Here is a 26,084-nt window from a genome sequence, read left to right on the forward strand (position 1 = left end):
AGGCCTGACCTCATGCCTCTGTCAGCTTAGAAACTAACCTTTCTACCCAGTAGCAGCTTCCTTCCAGAAGCTAGATCCTTTTTAGCCTTGATGAACCCCTTGTTGTTAAAATGCACAATTCAAGCACAGGTGTATCTGCTAAACTTGCCTGCTGCTCACAGCATTTTATCTCCTTTGTGAGTAATCAGACATCAGCACTCAGAACTGTCAGTGGCACGGCCACTGATGTTTACCCATATTGTCATCTTCATGTGGAAATAGAGAAGTTTCAGCTTTCGAAGGTGAAGTCATATGTCCGATGTCACACAGTAATAAATCTGTGTATTTAATCTATGTTTCCAATGCCAGAGCTAACACTGTTCACCTCACAGTAACCTGCTTTCAGAAAAATAATAGTGGATGTCAGGCAAGTTTATAGTTTGAGTGCCTTTTGGGAGGTCTCCTTGGAAATCCAAATATTCAGGGAAATAGTGCCTGAAATCCCACTCTTCCAGTTCAATTCCTTTGGCCTGGCATTTAAGGCTCCCATTACCCCCGATCTAATCTCGTATTCTTACTGTTTGAAGATCCCTTCTATCTAGCTCTCTTTATTGTCAAACTGATGTGTTTGCTTCCCCCCATCACCTCACTCTGTTAGACTTTCCTGCCTCTCTATCCAAGTTCATGAACTTGTCTCTACCTGGCAAACTCTAATAACTGCCAGCTGTAAATGCTTAACAGCAATTTGCTAGAAAAATTAATTTCTTTGCACTCAGCATTGCTCTAGGAATCTTCTTTTAAAATGCAAACATAATACACATATCAAGATGAGAAGCACGCACTCCATACTGTTTACGACGACTTTTGGAGAAGGGTCTGGGGAAACGTGAGGTAAGTGTGGGGCTGTAGGAGATATACTTCCTACATTTTACAATTAAGAGAGTGGAGAATAGGGAAATTGATGGAGGGGGTAATGGGTGGCGTTTATGGAAAACTTGTTAGCCGGAAATGGGTGTTGGGGAGTGACTTTAAAAAACTGGAGTATGACAATGACAACGAACCTTTATAGTGAGCCTGTTTTTTTAGTGTCCTTCCTTCGTTCAAATTATCTAATTAAAGCTTCACAGTGATCCTCTTAGGTTATTACTTCTCATCTTACAGAAGTGGAAACTGAGGAGAAGTAAGTGTAAGGTCACGCCGCTGGTAGAGTAGGGGGCGAAATCCAGATCTCTTGGCTCTGGAAGCTTTAAATCAAACACAAAAAGGAAAAGGTCTGGAAGGCATAGGAAAGAGGAGCGTCCTGATTCTTTGTTCAGTCTGGACTACTGGGAGAGGGAAGCAGTCTGTGGCAAGTCAGAGGTGGGACGAGGACGAAGACTGGGCTTGGGTTGGAGAGCCCCTGTCTGCTGAGCCCCTTCACTGCAGTCTCCTCCGCTAGCTCCGCGGAGCTTAGGAAACGCGGCGTGTCTTGGCCCCGCGCGGCCGCCGTAGAGTCCCCGTTGCCATGGCTCCCGAATTCCGACGGGGACGCGCTGAGGAGGGGAGGTGAACGGTGAAAAGCGTCCTTCGGGATCCGGGTCCGGCTTGCGGGGCCAGCGAACTGGAGAGGCGCCATGGGCTGGAGTAAGGCCCCTCCACCTTCCGTCCTCGATCGTTCCCCTTGTGGACATCGTCCCGGGTCCCGTGGGATCCTTGTCGCCAGCACCAGCCCCGCGCTGTCGGTTCCCCGGCGCCCGGGCGGACCCCAGCCCCACCCGGCCCTCCGCCCCGCAGCCCCGGCTGCGCCAGGTCCTCTGCAGACTGGCCGGGCAGCCTGGCCTTTTCCAGCTCAGGTTCCTAATCTGTAAAATGGGCAGGGCCGTGGGAAGCAGAGGAAGAGGCAGAAAGGCACTGGACTCCAGGAAAGGGGGTCGGAGAAGGTGCAGGGTATTTGGCGTTATTCCGGCCAAGCGACTCCTTACTCGCTGTGAACGTGGGCCAGTCACTGTCTCCAAGCCGCAATCTTCGGACTCATTCCGTAAGGCAGTGTAGCCTAGCGGTGGAGGGTCCCGACTCTGGAGCCAGGGTTGAAGTCCTCCCTCTTCCTGTGACTTTGAGCGAGTGACTTCACCCCTTGGGCCTCAGCTTCTTCATCTCCAAAATAAAGGCAATCCTAGTACTGTTTTAGACACAGTAAGTGTTATAAACGTGTTTTGTTGTTGCTGTTGTTATTTTTGTTTGAGACGGAGTCTTGCTCTGTCGCCAGGCTGGAGTGCAGCGGCGTGATCTCAGCTCACTGCAGCCTCCGCCTCCCAGGTTCAAGCAATTCTCCTGCCTCAGCCTCCTGAGTAGCTGGGATTACAGGCGTGTGCCACCACGCCAGGCTAATTTTTGTATTTTTAGTAGAGACGGGGTTTCGCCATATTGACCAGGCTGGTCTCGAGCTCCTGACCTCAGGCGATCCACCCGCCTCGGCCTCCCAAAGTGCTGGGATTACAGGCGTGAGCCACCGCGCCCGGTCGTAAACGTGTTTCTTAAAAAATATACTAACAGACTGCAAGGTGATGCGGGTAAGTTATTTATATTGGATGAACCATTTTGACATCAACAACGTTTTTGAGCTCCCCATATGGCAGTTTTGTACAGCTCCACCTAAATGATCACTTATCATTGTAAAAATGTCATAATTAACTTCTTTTTAAATCAAAAGACTGCTCCAGATGATGGGCTTTCTGCCCCGGAAGACCTGACAGCCTGCAAGTGGGAGGGGCGGGGTGGGGGGAGTGATTTGTAGATGTTAGAACTCCTTTCCTAAACCAGCTGCTGATATTTCTTCCTCTCTTCTCAGGGCTGTTTCCCCATGCCCTGGTCTCACCCTAGTTGTTTTTGTTTGTTTGTTTTTGTTTTTTGTTTTTTGTTTTTTTCTTCTTCTTCTCATTAGCTTTTTTATATCGTGAATTTTCCTTTGCCCTCTTTCTCTGAGTCTTGTCCACTTTCATTTGTTAAATCATTAACTTGTCAGACTTGCACTGGAGTGTTTACCTTGAGTCAGGTATTGAATGCAGGAAACAGTGAGGAAGGAGACAGATGTAGGCCTACCCTCTTGGAGAGAGAGAAGACAAACACAAGCATGGTGGTTACAGCCGAGAGAGAGAGGGGTGCCTGCACCCTGAGGGCATGTGTAGGGGACCTAACCTCAAGGTGGGTGGAGGCTTCTCTGAGGAAGCGGTGCTGTCTGGAAGGGAAACAGGAAGGCACAGTGAATTGCGCAAAGTTGAGAAAGAACAGGGCTTCTTGGTGGCTAATTGTCACTGACAGGAGCTGGTGTGAGACAGAAAGAAGTGGAGGGCAAAGAGAGAAGCGAGGCCTGACAGGTAGGCAGGGATCGGCTTATACAGGTTTTGTACTTAAGATTTAGAAATTTATCAAAAGAGCCACAGGGAAACCAAAAGGTTTTGTTCACGGGCATGGCTTGGCCCTGTAGGAGATCGAGCGGGAAATAGTAGTCTGAACTGAGGTCATGGCAGCAGGACAGATGACAAGCACTCCTCCAATGAGTAGCTCTGATGTGCCAGGCTTGGTTAACATGCTTTACCTTCATTCTCCTGTTTGATCTTCCCAGCAGCCTTTTAAGGCAGGGGAGGATTACTGACATCTCCATTTCTGGGGTGAGGCACAGAGAGTAAACCACATAGTAACTGTCAGCGCTGGGGACAGAACCCATGAAGATTTCCTCTGGGTCCTGCATTACACTGCACTGCCTCCCACAGGACTGAGGCTAAGTGGACAGATTTGAAAGATGTGGGTGAAGAAAGTGGTCCTCTCTTGCTGTGCCACAAACCCTTTTTACCTGTTCTCTCTCTCCCATGCTTCCCAATAAATGGCCTTCTGCCTCTTGCTAACATCTCCTGACTGCTCCTGTGTGCCTTTTTTTTCCACTGCCTTTCCTGTATTTTCCAGAAAAATATGCACGGATGTCATTAGTACAGGTTTTTGAGAGTCCGTGCTCAAAATATCATCTAGTGTACCTGTTCATTTTCGAGATGAGAAGGGGAACAGTGATTCAGCCAATGTCACATCCCGTCAGTCAGGAGAGACGTTGGACCTAGGATACGAGCTTCCCGGCTTTCACTGCTCTTTCCACAATTCTCAGCTTCCTACAGCTGGAGGAGAAATTTGGGCCCCTGAGAAAGGATGATAATAATAGCTCACTCACACTTATTGAGCTGCTTATTGCCTTCTAGTCAGTATTCTGAAAGTTTCTGTGTGTGTGTACTCATTGAATTCTCACAAAAATCTTTTGAGGTAGTCACTAGTATCATCGTATCCATTTTGCAGATGAGGAATCTGGAGCACAAAGAGGTTAAGCAGCGTGCCCAGTGCCACACAGTAAGTGGTACATCTGGGATGGTAAGCAGAGCCTGCACTCTTGTATATGTTTGCTATATTGTCTCTTAGGAGTAAGAGACAGTTTGGTGAGAAAAAGAGAGGTCATGGTGCAAATTCTCATGTAAAGTGGAAGAGGCCGCTATTTTTGGTGTTCGTGTCTGCTCAGGGGGACCAATACTGAGCCTGGGGATGGTGGCAAGAGGAAAATGAATTAGTTCCTCTCTGTGCATTTAATCTGGTGTATATTGTGATTTAGAGAAGATCTAGTGTCTTTATTTTTAAATTTTATATTATTGAATGCATTTTGTATTACTGTGACACCTTTGTCATCTATGGATCTTCTTTGGTGAAATGTCTTCAGATATTTTGCCCATTTTATACATTGATTTGTTTTCTTATCATTGAGTTTTAAGAGTCCTCTATATATTCTGGATATAAGGCATCAGATATATGATTTGCAAATATTTTCTCCCCATCTATGGCTTATATTTTCCTTCTCTTAATTATTTTGAAAGAAGTTTAAAAATTTGAGGTTTAATTTATTATTTTATAGATCTTGCTTTTGGTGTCATATCCAAGAAACCTTTGCGAAGTTTACATAGATTTTCTCTTTTTTTCTAGAAATTTTATAATTTTGGTTTTACACTATTCCATCATTCATTTGACTCAATTTTTGTATATGATGTGAGATGTAGATTAAATTGTTGTTGTCTGTGTGTGTGTGTGTGTGTGTGTGTGTTTAATGTGGAAATCCAGTAGTACCAGCAACACTTGTTGAGGACTATGCTCTCTCCATTGAATTGAACCTTTGGATAAACCAGTGGCACGTATATGTGTGTTCTGGACTTTCTCTTCTGATTTATTGATTTATTTGTCTTCCTTTGTGCCAATTTCACACTCTCTTGATTACTGGAGCTTTGTAATAAGTAGTCTTGAAATCCAGTAGTGTTTTTCCTCTAAATTTTTTTTTATCTATCAAAGTTGTTTTAGGTATTCAGATCCTTTGCATTTCTATACGAATTTGAGTAGTATATTGTCAATTTGTACAAAAATAAGTCTCCTGGGATTTTGACCTGGATTGTGTTAAATCTGTAGCTCAATCTGGGGAGAATGAGCATCTTAACAATATTGAATCTTCTGACCCAAAAACAAGGGATATATCTCCATTTATTTAGCTCTTACAGAATGTCTACAATATTTTTGAAGTTTTCAATGGACAGACTTTGCACGTATTTTTCTGATTTATCTCTAAATACTTCATATTTTTGATGGCATTGTAAATGGTTAATATATAGAAGTATACTTGATTCTTTCATATAGATCTTATATTCTGCAATCTTGCCAAACTCTCCTATTCAAGTAGCTTTTTATGTGAATTCCATTTGATGTTCTCTGTAAACAGTCATATCATCTGCAAATAGAAATAATTCTACTTCTCTACCACCTGAATGCCTTTTTTTCCCTTGCCTATTGCTAGAACCTTCAGTATAATGTTGAAGAGGAGAGAATGGATTTCCTGGTCTTTTTTTCTGATTCTTAGGGGAAAAGTCTTTCTCCACTCGATATAATCTTGATTATAGGTCTTTTATGGATGCTCCTTACCAAGTTGAGTTCTTTTTTATTTCTGGTTTTCCGAGTTGTTGTCTTTTTAAAATCAGGAATGGATGGTGGATTTTGTCAACTGCTGTTTTGCATCTCTTGATATTATCACTTTGTTAGTTTATTAATATTGTATGTCACATGGATTTCTGAGCATTATATCAATCTTGTATACATTGGATAATCCCCCCTTAGTTATAATGTATAATCTTTGTATTACATTATTGGATTTGATTCGCTAAATTTGTTGCCTAGGATTTTTACATATGTTTTCATGAGGTACATGGGTCTGTAGTTTTCTTTTCTTGTAATGCATTTGATTGGTTGTAATTTTGGCCTTATAGAATATAATGGGAAGTATTTTTCCTTTTCAATTTTCTACAAGAGTTTGTGTATATGGGGTATTATTTTCCCTTAAGTTCTTGGTAGAGGTAATCAAATGAGACATCTGTGCCATAGTTTTATTTGTGGAAAGAAAGGTGTTTAACTACATATCCAGTAGATACAGGGCTGTTCAGCTCATGTATATCTTCTTGAGTGAACTTTTGTAAGTTGTGTCTTTTAAGGGATTCACCCATTTAATTTAAGTTCTTAAATTTATTGGCATAAAGTTACTTATATTTTTTATCATTTTAATATCTGTAGAATACATATGATGTCACCTCTTTCACTCCTAATATTGTCAATTTGTGTCTTCTCTCTTTTTTGCTGATAAGTCTGACTAGAAGTTTACCAATTTTATTTTCTTAAGGAGCCAGCTTTGATCTTTATTGATTTTTCTGTTTTTTCTGCTTTTCATTTCATTGATTTCTGTTATATAATCTTCATAATTTACTTTTTTCTGCTTATTTTGGATTTTATTTGTTCTTTTTCTAGATCCTTAAAGTGGAAGCCAATATTCGATACCTTTCTTTATTCCTACTATAAGTATTTAATGCTATATATTTACCGCTAAGTAATGTTTTAGCTGTATCCCGCAAATTTTGATATGTTGCTTTTTTTGTGTGTAATTTTTAATTCTGTTCAAAATACTTTCTAATTTTCCTTTTTATTTCCTTACGCCCAAGTTTAAAAAATTACTTTTGTATGTTTTGTATAGATTTTTAGTTATTTTGGCTAGAGGGTAAACCCTGTTTTATTACTCTATTATGTCCAGAACCTGATGTTACTGCTAATCTTATGATGAAGTACTGTTCCTAGCCCTCAGCTTTCTCTGTCCTCTGGTTTCAGGAAATGAAAACCTCTTCATAGTGCTCCCAATGCAGTCCTCTGGTTTTACACTTCCTCTGTCAGCCTTTCCTGATTAGTTGTGTTTAGCAGCAGCCTTTATACGATACAATATAATTGTTCTTTAAGTTACAGTTTCTGTCACATTTCTCTAACACCTGACATGTTACACTTACTAGTACATTCCCTTCTACTTGTATCCTATCTCTGTTCAACACCAGGGCAAGTCTTTACAATTGCATATCTGCCTTGGGCCAGGCACTATCTGTGTTCTGCCTACCAGGAATAACAGTGTCTTTGCCACTGGCAACCTGTAATCTGACTCCAAAATCCTATCTTAGCTAGCATCTGCTTTCATGCACCACTTCTGGTATCAACTCTTCCAGGTTGGGCTCCTCAGGAAGCTGATATCTAGGTGGGAATTAGCACGCAGGAGGTTTATTAGGGAGCATTGTTGGGGTGGGTAGGAAAGAAATCAAAATTGAGCAGAGGGAGAAGTTGGGCTGTGATGTGTCTAACAAAGGTCTTAGGAAACCAACCAGGAGATCTGAACTTGGAATGAACCTTCTAATTTGCCCAAGTTGGGGTGATGAACTGGGTCTTTACAGCCCCTACATCAACCAGTCATTGAATGTGGGCTTTCCTGGGAAAGGAAAGGGCATGACCTTGGTTGAACAATCTCTTCAGCTGAGGCAGCTCACGAAGAAGGTGGGCAGCTGAGAATTGTCTGTCAATAGAGCCCCCAGCAGCTAGAGGAATTAATCCTTCAGTTTTGAAGAGGGACCTGAGAAGTGCATCATGTCATCCACCATGGCCTGAGATGCCCTTTCCTGGTTTATCTAACAAACATCTACTCACATTTCAAGATTCAGCTCAGGGCCGGGTGCAGTGGCTTAGGCTTGTAATCCCAGGACTTTGGGAGGCCAAGGTGGGTGGAACACGAGTTCAAGAGATCGAGACCATCGTGGCTTGATCTCTATTAAGAGACCCAGTCTCTATTAAAAATACAAAAAAAAATAGCTGGGCGTGGTGGCGGATGCCTGTAGTCCCAGCTACTCGGGAGGCTGAGACAGGAGAATGGCGTGAACCTGGGAGGCGGAGCTTGCTTTTAGTGAGCCGAGATCGTGCCGCTGCACTCCAGCCTGGGTGACAGAGCGAGATTCCGTCTTAAAAAAAAAAAAAAAGATTCAGCTCAGACTCCTCCTCCATGAAGCTTCTTCTGACCTCCCTTTTCTCAGTAGCACCAATCACTCTCCTGTGCACTCATCGTACTTTCTATGTGGTTCTCTCAGTGCCCCATAACACTTAGTGCTTCTGAGTAGCACACTCTACTAAGTAGTCCCTAAAGATATCGCTAGACTGGGGTGCAATATGGCTATTGCCGCAAATTATGATGAGCCTGGGTCAGCAAGAAAAGACAGGCAAGTGTACAATCCTGCTTTTAAGAGTTTCCATTGAAAATGGTTAAAACATGTTTTAGATGCTGCAAGAGGTGACCTTCACCCGTTTGGAACCCCTTCATTCTATTAAATCTCAATTTCATGTACATATCTGATAAGTCTTTCAAGATGTCTGAAAATGCTACAAAATCTTCAATAAATACATATTGGTTGATTTTATTCTAATCTAGCAGGGAAAAAGAGTTGCTTATAAAACATGATGTAAAGCCTGAAGGAATGAACACTAAATTATTGGCTTTGGGAGTTTTTAGAACTTTGCTCAATGTAATGAAAAACTTTAGAAGCAAACACAGCAGGATGGCCTCCGGTGTCCCAGAAACCTCCTCACCGTGCCTTCTGTCCCTGCTCCCTGCAAAGTCATTTTACTGATACACCCTCAAATTTTGGAGAACCCATTCATATTAACGAATTGGAAAGAAACTTAGGTGAGCTGGATGTGTTTTGATTAAACCCTTGGATCCCTTCACCGCATCTTTTAGTGAGGGGAGTATGTATCTGTGGTTGAAGCTGTCAATATCCTTCATCAAGTACTTATTTCTCCAGTCATGCAGGTATTGGTTAGCACTCACCCATCTGCATCTTATATTTTGCTATTTGAAATTTCCTAAAATAAGGAAGTGAAAGCAATATGTTTCATATTGTGCCTTGGCATATTTTTTCTTCCATACCACATAGTAGGTACTATAATACCATTTCTCTTGAAATAGTCTTATGATAACATATTAATGTTTCCAAAGCATTTTACTATTTATTTATTTACACACTTATAGAAGGAAGGGAACTAACATTTATTGACCAATGACTGTATACCAGGCACTGTGCTAAGGGCTTTACTTAATTATTTAATCCTCAAAAAAGTTTTAAGAAATAATTACTAACATTATCTCCAGTTTACAGATGAGAAAACTGAAAATAGATGAACAGTTTTGCCCAAATCTATGTATCATAAACAGGTAGAGAATGATGGGGCAAAGATTTGACATCATCTTTTCATGACAACAGTACACACTGCATCCCTTAGGTTACGTTCCGGTACTAAATTATAGTACAAGTTCGTTCTAAGTCCTTAGCTCTCCAGGGCTCTTTACAGTGGACTCAAACTTGCCTATCTTTTTTATATTTCCCGATTCCTTCAGTGCTTTGCTCTAGCCATAATGAATGCCACATAATTTACAGAATCCTCTATGGCCTCTCTTCTTCTGAGCTTGCTTCTTGGAATTGTCTTCATTCTCTTGAATAGTCTTACTCATCCTCCATGTCTCAGCTGAAGATAGGGGGCTTTCCATCTTCTCCGAAGACTGGATTAGAAGCTCTGGGTATCCCAGACCATCCACATGACCCCAGTGGTATGCACACCATACTTCTTTTCTGCCTGTTCTACCAGGCAACCTCCATGAAAGTAAGGACTGTCTGCCATTGTGTCTACAACATCATTACTGAAGGTATGTTCACTATATTCTTGCTGCGAAGTGAAGGAAGATACCCTTGCTCCCTGGCCTTTGCACTGTGCTGTTTCTTCTGCTCTACTCTCTTCCTTTTTTCTGGTTAATTCTCATGTGTGCTGTGTATCTCTGTCAACATTCCCTGCTTCTGAAGCTGCAGCTGGGTTGGGTGCTCCTCCTAGGTGTTTCACAGTATCCAGCTCTTCTCTCAAGCTCATCATTCATCTTGCACTGTTGTCACTGCCTCTTATTAATTCTGGACTGAAAATTCCTCAAGGGCAGAGTTTATATCTTTTTTTATTTAACTTTGTAATTTTGTTTTCATTTGACACATTATTGTACATATTTGTGGGATACATTGTGATGTTTCCATACATATACTGTATAGTAATCAGATCAGGGTAATTAGCATATCTATTATCTAAAACATTTATCGTTTCTTTGTGTTGGAAACTTTCAATATAGTCCTTTTAGCTATTTCAAACTATGTATTATTGTTTTTAATTTTATATTCAGAGGATACATGTGCAGGTTTGTTACATGGGTATATTGGATGATGCTGGGGTCTGAGCTTCAAGTGAACCCCTCACCCAAATAGTGAACATAGTACCCAGTAGGTCATTTTTCAACCCTTCCCTCCCCTCCTTCCCCCATTTTGGAATCCCTAGTGTCTATTGTTTCCATCTTTATGTCCTTGTGTACCCACTGTTTAGCTCCCACTTGTAAGTGAGAACATGCGGTATTTGATTTTCTGTTTGTGCATGAATTCACTTAGGATAATGACCTCCAGCTGTATCCATGTTGCTGCCAAGGACATGTTTTTTTTTTTTTTTCCTTTTTATGGCTGCATAGTATTCCATGGTGTATGTGTACCAGATTTTCTCTATCCAATCTGCTGTTGATGGGGACTTGGGTTGAGTACATGACTCTGATATTATGAATAGTGCTGCAGTAGCACATGAGTACAGGTGTCTTTGTGATTGAATGATTGATTTTCCTTTGGGTAGATACCCAGTAGTGAGATTGCTGGGTTGAATGTTCATTCTGTTTTTAATTCTTCGAGCAATCTCCATTCTGTTTTCCATAGGGGTTGAACTGATTTGCATTCCCACCAACAGAGGATAAGTGTTCCCTTTTCTCTGGATCCTTGCCAACATCTATTATTTTATGACTTTCATAATAATAGCCATTCTGACTGGTGTGAGATGGTATCTCATTGTAGTTTTAATTTGCATTTCTCTGATAACTAGTGATGTGGAGCTTTTTTTTTTTTTTATGTTTTTTGGGCACTTGTTTGTCTTCCCAAAGCATTTTTAAATCTCTAGAATAATCTCACGTAAGTGTAGTGCTATATTATTTGGAGTAGAAATTTCTAAAGGCAAATAATGCTCCTTGGACTTAAAGAATGTTTGCTCTAAATTAGATAGTCTAAAAAACTGAAAATGCTTTCCTGTTCAAAAGCATGAAACACTATAATCTCCATGCACCATGTAGATATCTTTATACATTTCTTCTTGGGAGCTCTGGTTTTTCTTCTGATGTTTGCCATTACAGGTGAAGCAGCATTGTGTAACAACAATTTCCTGCGTGCTATAAAATGGTAAGCCACATGGCAGTTTGCTTATGATAGGAGGGTTTAGAAAAGGTCCGCTGGGAAATTCCAGATCTTCACAGTTCTTTCCTCCGCTGTGATTCTCCATTTTCTTTTAATGTATCCTAATTGTATATAATCATTGCTGTCCAGGCAAACTTCTCTGTTGTGCCTCTTCTTTCCTTTGTGTGTGTGTGTAATTTAGTTATTCATGCTAAGGGAGGTTCCCTAAACTTCACCTCTTTAAACTACTCCACCTCTTTAAACTAATAGGGATTTTTCTCATCTTCAGTCTCATGGTTAGAACGTGTGAATCAACATAATTCTTTCCTAATATCCACATGCCTTCAAAAGAGAAGATTTGACAGTTGCATGAAGTGGTCGATTTTACACACATAATACCTTGATGAAGAGAGTTTCTTAGCTAGTCGCAGTGGCTCACACCTGTAATCCCAGTACTTTGGGAAGCCAAGGCAGGTGGATCGCTTGAGTCCAGGAGTCTGAGACCAACATGGGTACCATGGTGAAACCCTGTCTTTACAAAAAAAAAAAAAAAAAAAAAAATTGGTGTGGTGGCGTATGCCTGTAGTTCCAGCTACTCAGGAGGCAGAGGTGAGAGGATCCCTTGATCCTGGGCTGCAGTGAACCATAATTGTGCCACTGCACTCCAGCCTGGGTGACAGAGTGAGACCCCTGCCTCATCAGAGGAAAAAAAGAGTTTCTTAAATGTGCAGAGGTATAGCAAAAGAATACTACAAGGATGTTTGGTATCAGTAGAAACTTTGTCAACCCTGCAAATCTTTAAGAGTGGGCAATTTGGAAAAGTGTAGAGTGTAGACTAGAGGCGCCTGTGATACCTTCAGAGTGTAGACTAGAGGCGCCTGTGATACCTTCAGAGTGTAGACTAGAGGTGCCTGTGACACCTTGAGCAGCCCTGCGAGTCAGAAAGTCCAACATGGCAATATGAGGCCAGAGACCAAGTGATGCTTAGGATGCTATCAGAAGTGCCCTGCACACATTCGACTTAAGTGTGGATGACAGCTCCTTTGGAATTCAAATTAGGTTATATCTTCAATATGGATACAAAACTAAGGCTTCAACCAGAATCTGAGGCAAGAGTATAAGTAAAGGCCTATGTATCAAGTTATAAACCAAACTGCTAAATAAAATACGTCTTCCTCCCTTAACAAGTATACTTTCATAACAACCCGAGGGCTGCATTTCCTATACTGGAGTTCTATGACAGAGCATGGTGGCTTGGGGAAATCTTGCCCTCTGGCCTTCTCTTCCCTTTTCTTCCCATCTCTGACTCTATCCTGTCCCCTCACGCCCATGTATGAGCATGGACACTCCAGCCTATACATCCATGCCATCCACCTCCCTGACAAACAGCTGATCCTTGGACACCCCTAGGCGTTGGGATATGTACCTGATATCATGGTCTGTCTTCAGGAATGAACCTGGAGAAACTGCCCTTGCAAGGTTTGGAGTAAAGCTTGGAGCCCCTTGGACAGAGAATCCCATCATTCCCTCCATGCATCATGGTCCAGAGAGGAAGACTTGGGCCCTGGATGGGCACGTCCTCCTGGCCCCGTGGACTCCAGTTCTAATAGTACCAAGGCCTCCAACAATCTACCCCCTTGCTCTATGGATTTGAGTAGTTTAAGTTACAGATATACCGTTAGTCATTAAGGGTCTTATTACTAGTGGTCAATAATTTCCACATTTTGTTAAATGTACAGATAACAAGGGTTGTGCCATCTCAACCTCTTGACCCATGTTGCATCCTTGCTAAGATAATTCTTATAGGCAAATAACAGATACAGATCATACATTTTACTTTACATGGGAGCATTGCTCTATCCTCTGGCTGTACCCATTTATTCATTATCAGTTGATTTAAGCTGTTAGAACCAACTTTGGTTAGGAATATAGAGAGTAGTTTTAATGCTCTTCTCTTACAGGTTTGGTTTTTCTCTTTTCCTTGATTATAGCACTCTATTTAAGCTGGTTCGCAAACCATCAGCGAAATTCCAGGGACAGCTGAATGGTGCTGGCGGCAAGGGTCCCAGCGAGCCAGACTGGTGGTGGTGTAAGCCTCCTTCCTGGGTGCTTTGGGCTGTCCCTTACCAGGATCTGATTTGTGACCATTTCTGCCTGTTAGTTAAGCCAAGGCTTAGAGCAGCAAGGACTTTCCCCATGTATGGTATTTAAATCTCTCAACCCCTACATTACTCTGGTCCTTCTTCCAAAGAACTGTCATTGCAAGCACCCGTATCTCTTACCACTGAAAGTAGCAGAGAGTTTAGCTAATTCCACATGAATGATCAAGTTTGTACATGTTTTTACATTTAATAAAAAGGCAAACTCCACTTTTAAGGATGTGACATAGAGATGTGGTAGCAGAAGTTGCTGTGAAGAACTCTGTCTCAGTTAGAGGAGTCTGCACCTTCAGGAAACCTGGAATTTCTAGAGGCTATTATTTGCTTACGCGTGAGGCAGTGGAGCATAGTGGTTAAGAGCAGGTGGTCTGGCACTGAACTGTGAATTTAAAACCTGGCTCTAGCACTTACACCAAGACCCAGGTAAGTTATTTAAACTCTCTGTGCTTTATTTCCTCATCTGATAAATGGCAATAGTAACTCCAGATAGTCATATATTAATACATGCAAAGCATTTAGAATAGTACCTGGCACCTTGTAAGTGACAGTGAGTCTTTATTATCTCCTGGGGTAGACATATAATATTTCCACATCCTACAGAAGATGTGAGGGTTCAACAAATACCATTTTTAGTGGCAGTGGGAAATGCTTGGTTCCTACTTGTCATTACCTCTTTGGTTTCAATGCGTCTTTATGAAGATGATTCATGATCTTGTGCTTGGCTGTGACTGTGGACCATAGATAGCGCTATGTCCAGTCTCCTGGCACCATCTTCATCATATACTGCTGCCCTTCTGTGGCAGGCGATCCCAGGGCAACACATCACTTGTGTCAGAGGGATGGGAGCTCCTATTACACCTCCTCCTGTGAGCGGCTTTCAAAAACACTTCTCCTGGAAACACAACAAGTGGTGGCTGCTTTATAAGACTGCTATGCAAGATCTAAGGCGTTCCTTTTCTTTCTTTTAAGCTTCAGTTAAATTAACAAACATTGGTTAAATGAATGACCCGTGACCTTTATCTTCTGAATGGTGGAAGATGCTTTCATATTTCTGCCCTCTGACAGCCCAGTTGTGCCTTTCAGTAACAAGTTGCTCTGTCTCAGATTAGTTAGTGGATCTCATCCATTTTAACATGGTACCATCATAAGATTCCATGTAAACATTTTTATAGCCATTAACTCTCAACTCCATCTCCATCCATACAGCAAAATATATGTAGACCCTTCACATTCAAAGGCAAATATAACATCATCATGTCTTCTTCTTCCCTCTGATTCACATCGTGGCATCACAAAAACTCCAGGAGGAGGCACCATTTTCTCTTTCACTTTGAAAATCGCTTGGGCCTGGAGAATTGACATTTAACTGCAAAAAATAAAATAAAATAAAATAAATTAAAAAAAAACCAAAGGCGTTAACAGCACAATAATCTTATGTTGAACAATGGGGACAGAAATGTAATATGTAACACATTTTCTTTCAGTCACAGAAGATCTTATTAGACGGAATGCTGAACACAATGACTGTGTCATTTTTTCCCTGGAGGAACTCTCCTTGCATCAGCAAGAAATAGAAAGACTCGAACACATTGATAAATGGTGCCGGGATTTAAAAATTCTCTATCTTCAAAATAATCTTATTGGGAAAATTGGTAAGTTTCAGTACTTAGTTCTTACGGTTTCTTTAACATTGTGAATGAGAGAACTTTGGAAAGTGCTGTGTTATTTTTAGGAGAAGACAATCACTGAAAGAGAATTCCAGGGGAAAGCAGACACAGCCGTCTCTCAGTGGCTGTGTGGGGGACATTTGCCTAAATTGTGTGTAGTGAAAACAATTTCCAACAAGAAGTTGGGAGAGCAGGTAAAGGTGAGCAACACATTAGTTGACCTGATCATCTAAAAAGACAGAGAACACATCAGATCTGATTTTTTATTTTTTGAGTTTGAAAGGGAGGAGGTATTTGTCATCGTTTTACATCACACTGCAAGACGAATTTGTATGAGAATTGAGGGAGTCCTTGTCAGGTTACTGCAGAATTCAATAGCTAGTTTTGCTGTATTTATTGTGACCATATATGTGCAACGCGTTGGGTTCAGTATTGTGTATTGAGGGGCTTCCAATTTGGAATGGAAATTAGAGGTAAATGCAGGAATCAGGTCAATGAAGATAAAAATATCAGCATTATAACTGATAAAGCTCTTCTAAGAAAGTGGCTTAGACTTGCAGCCAAGTGGGCTTGCTAATATTGCCCTCAGAATTAACCTACCCACCCAGTTACATGCAGAATTGGACAACCACAAGTTTCTCCTACCCAGGTGGGCCTTTGCTTTATGTCAGGAGGTAGGTTGAGACCATGTGCTGTCTGCTGGTAGGAAGATCCCAGAAACCAGGAAAGAGGGTAGGACTGGGCATGCTCAATTTCTTCTCCTGATTAACCTATCAGATAAGTTGGTCTTCCTTCCCCCACCACACCTGACTTCTCTCACAGAAGAATGATGAATTAAAGGGCAGAGGGAAGGGAGGCGTGTGGAGTTACTCTAATGGAGGTCCTGCCACATGGACACAGAAGGAGAATCCCCAGGACCCAGAAAGAGAAAGCACAGGCTCTGGCATCAGGTAGACCTGAGTCAGAACACTGCCTCTGCCGCCTCCCTCTATGCAGTGTGAAATTTGACAAGTCAGTTACTTGCCCAAGTCTTAGTTTTGCCATCTGTAAAATGGCTAATAATGCCTAATGTATAAATTGTCATAGGGATTACATGAAATGATATGCTTAGTGCTTGCTCACCATGAGGTAAGTACTCATTACAGGATAGCTGCTATGCTGCTGCTGTTATCAATTTGATCATTTACCCCAGTGTCTCCAGGCTAGCCAAATGAAGGTAGGAGCAAAATGGAGTTGGAGGAAAAGGGATGGAGTCAGGGCTGATGAGGCAGAGTGAGTGCCAACCCCTGTGTGCCCTGGCACGAGAACCCAGAGGTCAGCTTGCAGGATTATATTTAACTTCCCATGGTGATGTGCAGTGGTTCACAACAGGGGCATTTGGCAATGTCTGGAGATATTTTTAGTTGTCGCATGTGTATGGGAGGATGGGGAGGGGATGCTATTGGCATCTAGTGTACAGAGGCCAGGAATACTGCAAACCATCCTACAGGATTCAGGATGCGCCCCCACCCCACAAGAAAGAGGCCCAAAATGCTAGTATTGCTGAGGTTGAGAAACCCTGGTGATGTGGTTGCTTCTAGTTTCGTGGGTAATTGAAAATTGGCTTCAGGCTTGCAAAAAGCCTAGATTTGCATCATTTTTGGAAGATTTACTAAAATTCTCTGTATTTTTTCAGTTAATTATTTTGGCATCTTTAACTTGACCAGAAATTAGAAACTCTGGCACATTGTTCAATTAAAAAGGCTATTACAGAAAACCACCAGCTTTTATGCATGGGGGCATGAAAGAACGGTTCTAATTGTACAGATCTAAAAGAGTTCCCAAAATTTTAATCTCCACAGCTGGGTCCATCACAATTACTAATTAGGAGCATGGTATTTCAGTCCTTTTCAGAGCTGTGAGAAAGCTTAAATTTTTGCTTCCAAAGTACTCTTAAATTAAACACTCTTTTAAATCCTAATAATGGGATTTTTCAGTGCTACTCCACCCATAGGCATTTAGGCACTTATTTAGCAAGTAAAACCACCCCTCTAGGATTCAGACTCGCTCTTGTGCCATTGAGGTAGAAGTTTGTGAAGCAATTGCCCTTCCTAAAGCCCTGTTGCCCACAGGAAGACACAGATGGTCTGCGGAGGAAGGTGCTGCTTAGAGGTGACCCAAGAGGGAGCCCAGGGGCCATGTGGAGTCTTGTCAAGTGCCCTGCCCCCAGACCTACTGAATCAGAACCTGTGGGCTCCTGGAATCAACCCTTGCAACAGCTTCCCAATGGGCTGCATACCTGGGCCAAGCTGAGAGCCACAGAGCTTCTTAAATCCCAGAAGGCAGAGGGTCTACTCCAAGTTCGTGGGCCTGCTTAGTTAATGAGAACTATTTCTAGAATGGTCTCGCTAGAACTCAGAGTCCCTTTTCACTACCCAAGAGGCTCTTCCATTTTGACTTACAGAGCCTTTTTTTTCCCTCTCTGTCCAAGTTGGGCCCTGTTGTTTTGAGGAATTAACTTAGGAAACCCTCCCTGAGCAAATCTTACTTTTCTATCATATGGCTCCTTTAGTCTTTAGAGGGTGATGCATATAACAAAGGTGGGGAAGGGAAATCCTCTTTTGAAGAGGTATTTTATTGTGGGCTAGCCATTTTAACAATAATAAAGTATTTTGCTCAGGATGTGGACGAAACTCTCATAGTTCTTAGCACATAGAAACCTCCAAATCTGCTGGATGCAGTGGCTCATGCCTGTAATCCCAACACTTTGGGAGGCTGAGGTGGGCGGATCGTGAGATCAGGAGATCGAGACCATCCTGGCTAACACAGTGAAACTCTGACTAATAAAAATACGAAAATTAGCTGGGTATAGTGGCGGGTGGCGGGGGCTGCGTTAGTACCAGCTACTCAAGGATCGGCGAGGCAGTGAGAATGGCGTGACCCACAGGCGGAGCTTGCAGGAGCCGAGATTGTGCCACTGCCCACTCCAGCCTGGGCAACAGAGTGAGACTTCCATCACTTAAAAAAAAAAAGGAAACTTCCTTATCTTTGACTCTTGAATGCTCAGATGTTTCTAAAGAGCTTTTTTCAAACATTAGGATTACTTAGAATAATTTAAATTCTGAGAGAAACATTTGTAATTTTTCCCCCCAAATCCTCCGTTTAAACAATGCATAAATTGAGATTCAGAGATGTGAACTGTTATGTTCAGGCCTATGGAAACAAATATATGATGTTGTGTACATTTTAGATTAACTATTAGTGGTGGTAAGGGTGATGATTATAAATCACCATGTTTAAGCTTCATGATACCCCTGAGAAATGGGCAGAGGATGCACTCATTGAGTGAGGCTGCCCCCAGTGCAATTCCTTAGCCAAGTTTTCTACATTCCTGTCATCTTAGAATGTTCTTTTAAAGTGTACTACAATGATTTAGTTCCAGGTTCTGAAGTCAAATTTCCTAGCTCTACCACCTAACCTTGGACAAGGGAATTAATTCTCTGTACCATGGCATTGTGATTGGTAAAAAGGAGACAATAGTTTTGACCTCATAGGTTTATTATGAGGATTAAATAAGGTAATATATACTAAATGCTTAGAACATTGTGTGACATGTGATAAGCACTCTTGCTATGGTATTATTCACTATTTTTCAAAGGCCCCATTCTGCAGCAATTCTGTGACTTGTTTATGCTTGTTGTTTTGCCTGTATGAGCTTTCATGTTTATTAAATAAAATAATTCTGTATCAGGTTGATTTTGGTTTCAAGTCAAAGCAACCCAACTAAATGTGGCAGAACAGTAAGGAAATCAATTATCTTACCCAACTTTAAGTCTAGAGGTAGAGCAGACTCCAGAATCAGACAGGGTTGGTCGATTCCTTCTCTCTGCTCTACCAGCTCTCAGGCTTTGTCCTGCAGCCGCTTGCCTTATGATTGAGTATGAGTATCAATAGAGATAGTAATTCCTTATTCACATCCAGCAGGAAATAGAGATAAGAACCCCCCAAGCATGGAATATAGATCCTTCCCTTTTATCTGATTAGGAGCACTGGGTGTGCATGTCCTCTCCTGTATCACACAGTTGTCAAGAGACTGCCATGGGCTGTTTGGCTTAAACTTAGGTTCCTGAGCCATCACTAGCGAGAGAGATTGGATTGTCATGCACTGGCCCAACTTGGCTAAACCTAATTGCCTGGAGTTAGGGCTAGGTAGAGACATGAGCAAAACTGGGTGTCATCAGGAAGGATGGAGGGAGAAATGGGTCCTCCTTAGGCAGCCACCATGTCTGATGTACAGGTATAGATTTGGAAAAGCAACATGATTTTGATAACCATAATAATAATCTTTAGATTTTCTTCATTATTTTAGTAATAGGTTGCATAAAAGTGTCTTTATTTTGAATATTAATTATCTTAATTACATTATCTTGTATTTCAGAAAATGTTAGCAAACTCAAGAAACTTGAATATTTGAATTTAGCTTTAAACAACATTGAAAAAATAGAAAACTTGGAAGGTAAGAATGTTTCTTCTATTATGCTATTATGAATTAATATTGAGATTTAAAGTTAGAAGGTCAGGTGAGGTGGCTCATTCCTGTAATCCCAGCACTTTGGGAGGCCGAGGCAGGCAGATCACCTGAGGTCAGGAGTTCGAGACCAGTCTGACCAATATGATGAAGCCCCATTTCTACTAAAAATACAAAAATTAGGCAGGTGTGGTGGCATGCACCTGTAATTCCAGCTACTCAGGAGGCTGAGACAGAATTGCTTGAACCCTGGAGGCGGAGGTTGCAGTGAGCTGAGATCACGCCATTGCACTCCAGCCTGAACAACAAGAGCGAAACTCTGTCCCCGCCCCTCCCCCAAAAAGAAAAAAGTTAGATTTAAACGGTCTTGTATAAAAATAGGTATGCTTTTAAAATTAACATTTTACATGCATCTTGTAGTTATTCTTCTTATAAAAATTCAAGCAATAAGGTGATATGTAAATTCAAAAATGGAAGTCCACTTTACCCCTTCCTAACCTAGCCTCCTCAGAGGTAGCCAGAATTAACACTTGGGTATATACAGGGTGGTTTTATTTCATTTTGCTTTCTATTAATGGCATCATACTATGAGTATTGTTTTGAAAATTAGTTTTTTCCCTACAATTACCTTGCTTTTTTGATATCCAGGAAAGGGGGCGTGGGGCTACATACTGGAATCATTGTAGACTGATTTATCTAACCATCTGTCTGCAAATGGACATTTGGGTGCGTTCCAGTGTTTTGCTATAAAAAGCATGGCTACAGTGAGCCTCCTTCTACATTTTACTTTGTGTATATGTGCACAGTTTTTTCTAGGACAGACACTTAGAAATGGAATTCCTGCATTTAAATCAGCATATTTTGAAAGATACTGCCAAATTGTTCTCCAAAATATTTATTGTATCGATTTGTACTTATACTGATAGTCCATGTGAGTACCAATTTCTACACAACTTCACTAATACTTTCTATAAACAATATTTTTTAAGATAGGAAGATATTTTTGTTTATTTTTATAGTAGCCGTCCTATCCTAATAGGTGTGAAGTGGTATGTTATTGTGCTTCTGATTTGCGTTTACCTAATGACTAATGATGTTGAGCATTTTTTATGTGCTTACTGGCCATTTGAATATCTTCTTTGGAAAAATGTTTATTCAAAGCTTTGGCCCATTTTTAAATTAGTTATATTATTTGTCTTTTTACTGCTAAGTTGTAAGTGTACTTTATATATTCTAGATGCTAGACTTTGATCAGATATTTGATTTGCAGATATATTCTTCCAATTTGTGGGTTTTCTTTTCAGCTTTCGTGATGGTGACCTCTGAGGCACAATTGTTCTTAGTTTTGTCTGTAGTTTTTTGGTTTGTTTGTTTGTTTTCCCTATAAGTGTCTTTGGTTTTACTGTCTGGAGAGTATGGGCCTTTATAGAATGACTTGAGAAGTGCTTCTTAATCGATTTTTTTCAAAGGGCTTGTAAAAAATTTGTGTTAACTCCTCTTTAAATATTTGTTAGAATACACCAGGAAAGCCATCTGGTCCTGGACCTTTCTTTGGGAAAATGTATTGATTATTAATTTAATCTCTTTATTTGTTATAGGTCTATTCAGATTTTCTGTTTCTTCTTGACTTAGTTTTGGAAGGTTATGTCTTTCTAGAATTTGTCTATTTCACTTATGTTATCTCATTTTTTACCATACAGTTGTTTTACTACTCCCTTGTCATCTTTTCATTTTTTAAAATGTCAACAGTAAAGTCTCATCTGTCATTCCTGATTTACTAAATTTGAGTGTTCTCTTTTTTTTCTGGTTAATGTGTAGCTAACAGTTTTTCAATTTGGTCAATCTTTTCAAAGAACCAACTTTTGATTTTGTTGATTTTGTCTATTGTTTTATATTCTCTATTTTGTTTGTTTCCATTGTAATCCTTATTATTTCTTTCTCTTTGTGTTTTCTCTTTTTTCTAGTTTCTTAAGACAGACAATTAGGTTATTGATTTGAGTCATTCTTTTTTATGGAGATGTAAATAAAATTATATGAATTTTCCTCTGATCATTACTTTTTTGCATCTGTTTTGATATGTTGTGCTTTTGTTTTAATTCATCTCAAAGTATTTTCTGATTTTTTTTTTTGCAATTTTTTTTCTTTAACCCATTACTTATATAGCAGTGTTAATTTCCACATCTTTGTGACTTTCCAACATTTTCTTATTTTGCTGATTTCTAGTTTCATTCCATTGAGGTCAAATAAATACTTGCTTTGATTTTAATTACTTTTAGCTTATTGAGACTTGTTTTATGGCCCAACATTTGATCTATCCTAGAGGCTGTTCTGTGTACATTTGAGAAGAATGTACATTCTGCTGTTCTTGGGTTTAATGCTCTAAATATGCCTGTTAGGTCTAGCCTTTTGTTTCTTTCTTTCCTACTCTTCTATTTCCTTGCTGATATTCTGTCTAATTGTTTTATCTATTATTAAAAGCAGGTTACTGATGTCTCCGACTATTATTGTTGAATTGTTTCTAGCTCTCTTCAATAATGTCAATTTTTGCTTTATGTATTTTGGGACTCTGCTCTTAGGTGCATATATGTTTATAATTATTTTATCTTTTTGATGAATTGATGTTATTATTATTATAAAATGTCATTTTTTGTCTATAGTAACAATGTTTGCCTTAAAGTTTATTTTGTCCGGTATTAATATAGTCACTCCAGCTCTCCCTTTTTTCTTTTTGGTTACCATTTGTATGGTATAACTTTTCCTATCTTTTACCTTTCCAACTATTTCTATCTTTGAATCTAAAATGCTTCTCTTTCAATAACATATAGATGAATCATATTTTGATTTTTAATCTATCCTGTCAATCTCTGCCTTTTAATTGGAGAGATTAAGCCATTTACACTTAATGTAATTAGCAATAAGGCAGAATTTGTGTCTGTTATTTGCAATGTGTTTTCTATATATCTTATGTCGAATTTCTTCTTCTGTTTTGGATTACTGTTTTCATTTTGTTATTTTGTGTGTACCATTTTAATTCCCTTGTTCTTTCTTTTATGTGTATTTTTGAGTTTTTTTAGTAGTTTCCCTGGGAATTAAAATTAATATCTTAATTTATAACAATCTAGTTCAAATTAATACCTACTTCATTTCAATAATATACAGACTTTGCTCCCGTATAGTTTAGTTTCCCTCTCTTCGTTTATGCTGTTATGGTCACATATCACGTCTTCATATATCATATGCCTATTAACATAGATTCATAATTATTTCTTTTTGCAGTCATCTTTTAAATAATTTAGCAGAAGAAAATAGGTACAAACAAAAATAAATTTATGTTGTCTTTTATATTTACTTATATAGTTACCTTTAGTAATTGTTCTTATTTTATTAAATGAATTTGAGTTTCTCCCTAGTGTCTTTTCATTTCAGCCTGAAATACACTCTGTACTATTTCTTGTAGCATAAATCTGTTAGTGAAAACTCTCACTTTTGTCTATCTAAAATATCTTAATTTATTTTCTATTTTTGAAGGGGAGTTTTCCCAGATAGAGAATTATTTTTTGACAGTTATGTTTTTACCATTTCTTCTTTCCTTCCTCCCTTCCTTCTTCCATCTATCCCATCCACCTTGTAGGGGTATATAATACTTACGCGGCTAACATTTTCTCTTCTTGTTTTTTTTTTTTTTTTTTTTTTTTTTTTTTTTTTTTTTTTTGAGAAGGGAGTCTCGCTCCTGTCCACCAAGGTCATGGGAGTGACAAGTGGCCAGAAGTTCTCAGGCCTCTCACTGCAAACTCCGCCTAATTTCAGCATATTAGCAGATTCGGCCCAGAAGCAATGTTTACGGATTCTGGGTGAAGAACAGCGTGTGTCTGCCTCCCTGCTCATCTCGCCTACTGGCACTGCCCCCCGCAAGTATGGCTGAAAGGTGGGACGGCTGCGCCGCCCTGGCACACCTCGCCCGGTAGTTTTTGTGTTTAGTAGAGCGGGTTTCATCGTTTAGCCAGGATTATGGTTCGGACCACCTCGTAGTCGCCCGCCTCAGGGACTCCCCAAGTCGCTGGGAATTACAGTAGCCCCCGCCCCCGGCCCCTTTTGTGTTTTTTAAATCTCCCCAAGAACATCTTTTAATTGGATTTTAGTAGTATTATACTGATCTTTTGTGCCTTTTAGCTTGCATCTTTTATTTAAATCCATTTTTGTTGATATTGTACATTTTGAAATATTTCACCAGATTCAAATTCCAAATAATAATTTTCTTTTCATCCCTGTTTGTTTTATAGTTCAGTCCATCTACAATTAACTCTTTAATTTGGCCATTTTTTTTATTATTATAGTTTAAGTTCTGGGATACATGTGCAGAACGTGCAGGTTTGTTACATAGGTATACACATGCCATGGTGGTTTGCTCCATCCATCAACCCATCATCTACATTAGGTATTTCTCCTAATGTTCTCCCTCACCTAGCCCCCCAACCCCCGACAGGCCCCGGTGTGTGATGTTCCCCTTCTGTGTCCATGTGTTCTTATTGTTCAACTCCCAGTTATGAGTGAGAACGTGCAGTGTTTGGTTTTCTGTTCTTGTGTTAGTTTGCTGAGAATGATGGTTTCCAGCATCATCCATGTCCCTGCAAAGGACATGAACTCACCCTTTTTTATGGCTGCATAGTATTCCATGGTGTATATGTGAATTTTGGCCACGCTTTTTATTCTTCTGAACTTAATTCTATGTTCTGATTATTTCGTTCCTGTGGTGTGTATTCTTATTTTATGGATGAAATATCTTCTAAATCTCTTTGGAGATACTCGTTAGAACTTTTCGCTGCCATTTTTTTTTTCCATCCCCTGAATTCTCTTCTTCATCTGAGGTTTTCTGTTTTATTTTGCACACTTCTATCTTGTGCTATTTTTTTCTAAATGTCTGGTAACATTTGGTGTCTGATTACAGTCACAAAGGATTTCGTGTGTTAGGTGGCTTGTGTGACTTATTTTGTAGTTGTAAGGTTCTGCTTGCCTATCCAGCCTCAGCCTGCCTGGCAGAACCACTGTGCACTCTGCCAGTGGGTGGGGCAGGCTGACTGGCAGACTTCACTTTAGAGTGCAGGGCCATGGAATAGAGGCAGACAACCTGTTCTCTTCACCCCATTGCCATCTGCTAATAGCTGAAATTAGGAGGACTTTACTTATGTCATGGTGGATTTTAGCCTATTTGTCTACTAGGGTAAAAATGGATAGTCCAGTGATTATCAAGGTTATGTATTTACAATTACATAAATCTGCCTCATATATTTTTATTTTTTGCTCTCAAAAAATTACCATTACCAAAGCCCTCAAACCTGGCCTCAGTCCTGGGATCAAGATGATCCTTTTCATCACTGGCATTTTTCTGCATTAGAAGTGGAGTCATTGCTCTCTCCCAGCTAACATTTTACAGCCCTATTCTCCTGTGAACAAATGGAATAACAAAATTTACTCTATGTCCATGTTTTGTGGTAATGAATTTTCTATCCAAAATGACAAAGAAATAATTAAAACTGGGACTCTTGGCTCGGTTGTCCAGCGCTTGTTAGTTTTGTGAAGTATTCTTACACCATATGAGTTCTGTTTGTGTGATTTGTTTTATTTATATACCACTAGAGGGCAGCATCGTCACTATTGTCTTTGAGCTTGGCAAACTGCAGGCCAGCTCCACTCCTGCCTTTTACCTGGACAGGTCTTTTTGTGCTCTGCTTTCCAGCTTTAACACGGATGAACTGGGTGTAGGGTAGGATTGTTTGGTGAGGGTGGTGGAGGGGGATAGTGGGAATAGAGAATGCATCCTATCTGCTGGCAAATATGTACTTTTGTTTCATTTTAAGGGCTTGAGGTGACAGAGGAGGAAGATGGGGGTACACCTTCGGCCCACCTGCTTAAGTAAATCTCAAAATAATTTAAAAAATAAGTTGTTTTGCTTTTTTACTTTTTTTCCTTGGATGGCAAAAACATAGCTAGTATCTTTTTTTTTTTTTTTTTTTTTTTTTTTTTTGTTCCTCTCTGGTCTTCTCGGGGAAGGATAATAAAATTTTTTTTGTCTTTTCTTTACTTC

At 40.1% G+C, this 26,084-nt stretch overlaps 1 protein-coding gene across 3 annotated transcripts in view; it reads left to right on the plus strand.

Moving 5' to 3' along the window:
• The first annotated feature begins 1,459 nt into the window (after window positions 1-1,459).
• The window catches only part of DNAAF11 (dynein axonemal assembly factor 11), a 94,945-nt gene continuing 70,320 nt past the window's right edge, over window positions 1,460-26,084 (plus strand). For all 3 annotated transcript variants that reach the window (XM_017875170.1, XM_017875171.1, XM_017875169.1), the window contains exons 1-3: window positions 1,460-1,602; window positions 15,313-15,480; window positions 19,913-19,990. In XM_017875170.1, coding sequence (XP_017730659.1) covers window positions 1,593-1,602; window positions 15,313-15,480; window positions 19,913-19,990 — 256 coding nt within the window. In that variant the 5' untranslated portion in view covers window positions 1,460-1,592. The remainder of the gene's footprint in view (window positions 1,603-15,312; window positions 15,481-19,912; window positions 19,991-26,084) is intronic.

The sequence above is a fragment of the Rhinopithecus bieti genome, unplaced genomic scaffold (genome assembly GCF_001698545.2).
Source record: "Rhinopithecus bieti isolate Rb0 unplaced genomic scaffold, ASM169854v2 scaffold_7212, whole genome shotgun sequence".
Taxonomy (NCBI): Eukaryota; Metazoa; Chordata; class Mammalia; order Primates; family Cercopithecidae; genus Rhinopithecus; species Rhinopithecus bieti.